Raw genomic sequence first — 3,770 nt, forward strand, 5'->3', positions numbered from 1 at the left:
CACGTGCAGACACACATCTGTTAAATCACTAGCGTGGGAGCGGAGACGAGCACAGGGAGGGCAATGGATACAACAAAGCTGCAGGTTAAATTTATTAAAACAGGCTCGGCAGACAGGAGAGGAAATGTGCTGGGAATGGGAAGGAGCAAGGGGAAATCACAGGGGAGGGGAGAACTCCCTGCGAGGGAAGCTTTCCACGGGGGGTGGCGGGGGAAGGGGGAAGATCTTGGCGGCATCTAATTGCGTGCTACGCTTCCAAGGGCGCATTCACTCCAGCCCATTACCTGTGTGTTTAGTGGAGCCGTTTTAATCCCTGTGTGATTGGGAAGACCCCTGGTCTGCCTGCCCCCGGCATTTCGGGCTGCTTAGGGCTAGCTGCACGCGGCGGGCTACCCCCGGGAGCCCAGATGAGCAAGAATCGCAAAATGAATCTCTCGCCAGCGCCATGGAGTTCTTTTCAGTGCCATTGATTTCTTTCGTTTGCCCACCACAAGAACCCGGAGAAAATCCTAGCGCCGCTGCTGGCTGCTCTCCCCCGACCGGGCTGTGACGCAAGCAGAGAGTACTTAAAGGCCGATTAGAGGCGGCAAGACATTCCAGCCACCCTCCCTCCCTGCCCATGCACAGCCCAGGCACCGGGGGTCCAGGCCGAGCCCAGCCGCGGGACGTGCCCGGCGAGGCGGAAGGGCTGCGGGGCTGTGCTCGGCCAGCCCGGGGCATCCAGCCCCCCCGCCGGCCAAGCCGCCTGCCCAGACGTTGCTTTGCTCCGCTGGGGTGGGCTAAAAGGCGAAAGCGGCAGCGCGGCCAAAGTCTTTGTCTCCGGATGAGCAGCGATGGGGGAATGGACCATCCTGGAGAGACTCCTGGAAGCTGCCGTGCAGCAGCACTCGACTATGATAGGGAGGTAAGAGCAACGGGTCCACGGGCAGGCCAGGGGACCTAGCTTAAGCCTCTCCTGGAAGGGCTGGCGGAGAGCAGTTGCCACGTGCCCGTGCCGGTGCAGGGGCGAAATGTCCTAACCAGGGTGTGCCAGGGGTTACGGAGAAAGAAAATGCTCCAGACTAGAGCAAACTTCAGCCATCAAGTGTCTCCCGCTCCTCTCGCTCCCTGTGGAGCAAATCCAGAAGTTGTCCCCGCAGAGGACTCTCCTGGGAAATAAAGTGCCGTCGTGAGATCGATCCCCTCCGCACGCATATATATCTATATCTATATCTACACCCCCCCCCCCCCAATTCTTTAAAGCCGTTTGAAAGCCTCTCTTCTTTGTGTTGGTTTCAGGTGATATTTACCACGGTCTAAATTGTGAGCGTGAAGCTTTTTTAAAAGGAGGTAAAACTGGGGTGCAGCTAGTCACCCTTTGATCTGAGGATCTTTTATCAATTGAGGATTACAAGGAGTGTGTGTCTGCGTGTATCTATTAATTGCTCTTTCATATCATTTCGCCTGACTCACACACTGTCCTTTAGAGTTTAAACTAAACAAAAATCAGGGCAAACGTTTCTTTGCCGCTTGCGTTGTGATCTCTGTTTATATGCACGATCAGCACCGGACAGCTCCCCGCAGCCCTGGGGGTTAGTTAGCTCCAGCCGTGCTGCTGCCTTGCTGTGTTTTCGGGCGTTTCGCTCTCCCCCGAGGTGTGCAGGGTCAGCGTGCACTGACGAACTTTTCTGTTGTAGGATCCTGCTGACCGTGGTGGTGATCTTCAGGATACTCATTGTGGCCATTGTAGGAGAAACGGTTTACGATGATGAACAAACTATGTTTGTGTGCAACACGCTGCAGCCAGGCTGCAACCAGGCTTGTTACGACCAGGCATTCCCTATCTCTCATATCAGGTACTGGGTGTTCCAGATCATCATGGTATGCACTCCCAGCCTCTGCTTTATAACGTACTCTGTTCACCAGTCTGCTAAGCAGAGGGAGAGGAGGTACTCCACCGTCTTCCTCGCCTTGGACAGAGATCAAGACTCAATGAAACGTGAGGACAGTAAGAAGATCAAGAATACCATTGTCAATGGAGTGCTGCAGAACACCGAGAACTCCACCAAGGAAGCAGAGCCAGACTGCTTGGAGGTGAAGGAAATTCCCAACCCAGCCATCAGAACTACAAAGTCGAAGATGAGGCGGCAAGAAGGCATCTCCAGATTTTACATCATCCAGGTGGTTTTTCGAAATGCCCTGGAGATTGGGTTCTTAGTGGGACAATATTTCCTGTATGGATTCAATGTCCCTTCCATGTATGAATGTGATAGATACCCCTGCATTAAGGAAGTGGAGTGCTATGTGTCTAGACCCACTGAAAAGACTGTCTTCTTGGTATTCATGTTTGCGGTGAGTGGGATTTGTGTGGTGCTCAATTTGGCAGAACTGAACCACTTGGGCTGGAGAAAGATTAAAATGGCAGTGAGAGGAGTACAAGCAAAAAGGAAATCCATATACGAAATCAGAAACAAGGACTTGCCAAGAATGAGCGTGCCTAACTTTGGCAGGACTCAGTCAAGTGACTCAGCTTATGTGTGAGGCTGTTACAGAACTGAAACACTGTGCCAGGTGGAACTGACCCAGACAACATTAGGGAAAGGTACATTGCTTAGGCAAGCAGTTTATCAAACCACCAAGAAAGCCACTAAGGTATTGGAACTGCACTTACTGAACTAGATACAAAATGCAGTGCTAAGTAAAAGACTGAAGGAAAAATGGTAAAACCCTGCTTGATCTGGCCTTACAGTACAGTTACTGTTTTCTAATTATCAAATATTATCTTTTGACTGGAGCAGCTTTTTGGTCATTATTAGGATGAGATTACAGACGGGACTGTCTGACTAATTGTTGTAATTGCATGTGGAATGATCATAGCTAAAAAATTGCAAGGATGCTGTTTTCTGGGGTGTGTACAGGGGAATTCTGTAATATACAACTGCAAGCACATTTTAAAAGGAGGTTAATTGCAATGTTAGGCACTTGACCATAAGCTCAACCAGGAGGTTTGTGCACTTTCATCATTATGATGTTGTTTTGTCTGTTGGAATCCCAGAGCTTATTGCTGGTGTATATTATTAGCTATTTTCTAACATAGTTTTATACAACAATTACACAAAACAATCATGCTGAATATAATTTTGCCATTTTTGTTTGCCTGTCTGTTCACACCAGAGACCTTAATCATCTTATGCTAGTTGGGATCTACCAAATTTGTCAGTATGTTTTTTAAAAAATTACCCTGATGTGCATAAATCAGATAGAATTAATTAATATTCAAGTTACCTATGATCATCTGACAAATATACCAAAGGAACAGAGTTTGTTGCTTTTAACTGTGAATATGTCACCTTCTCTCTGCTCTTATTCATATAAGTGCCATACTTGAAACATCTAACTCTGTACTTAGTCAAAGGGTTGTCCAGGGGTACCAACTGGAATAATGTGGTTTTATACTCTCCTTTATTTATTTTATGTTATTTGTTTAGTCATGGCAATGGTGTAAAAAGCAGCTGGTAATTCTATTGATAAATAAAGTACTTGCCTTTTTTTGTAAACCAGAGAACATTGCTCTTTTTTTTTTTATCATATACATTTCTAGAAACACATGAGGTAAAAAATATAAACTTCACTGGAATTATTTTTCAGGTGTTCAAAGCATACCATTCATGGTTTTAACACTAACTGATAAAAACATGGGAAATTTAAACTGTCAGGTATGGCTGAATTGCTCATTAAGCTATCTCGCTGTGCTTTTAAAGGCAGATCCAAAGCCCACTGAAGTCAGTGGG

General features: G+C 47.2%; 1 protein-coding gene across 1 annotated transcript; it reads left to right on the forward strand.

The window, feature by feature from the left end:
• The first annotated feature begins 224 nt into the window (after window positions 1-224).
• GJD2 (gap junction protein delta 2) lies at window positions 225-3,544 on the forward strand. The gene is made up of 2 exons (XM_048853992.2): window positions 225-904; window positions 1,677-3,544. Exons 1-2 carry the CDS (start codon window positions 834-836, stop codon window positions 2,518-2,520), a joined length of 915 nt encoding a protein of 304 aa, XP_048709949.1. The 5' UTR covers window positions 225-833; the 3' UTR covers window positions 2,521-3,544.
• Window positions 3,545-3,770: the final 226 nt, after the last annotated feature.

This window comes from Caretta caretta, chromosome 6 (genome assembly GCF_965140235.1).
Source record: "Caretta caretta isolate rCarCar2 chromosome 6, rCarCar1.hap1, whole genome shotgun sequence".
NCBI classification, from domain to species: Eukaryota; Metazoa; Chordata; order Testudines; family Cheloniidae; genus Caretta; species Caretta caretta.

What these genes read in the sequence shown, in the direction of transcription:
- GJD2 (XM_048853992.2), top strand. Translation starts at nt 834, where the DNA reads ATGGGGGAATGGACCATCCTGGAGAGACTCCTGGAAGCTGCCGTGCAG. An exon ending in CACTCGACTATGATAGGGAG is followed by an intron (nt 905 to 1,676) that starts GTAAGAGCAACG and finishes TTTCTGTTGTAG; the next exon opens with GATCCTGCTGACCGTGGTGG.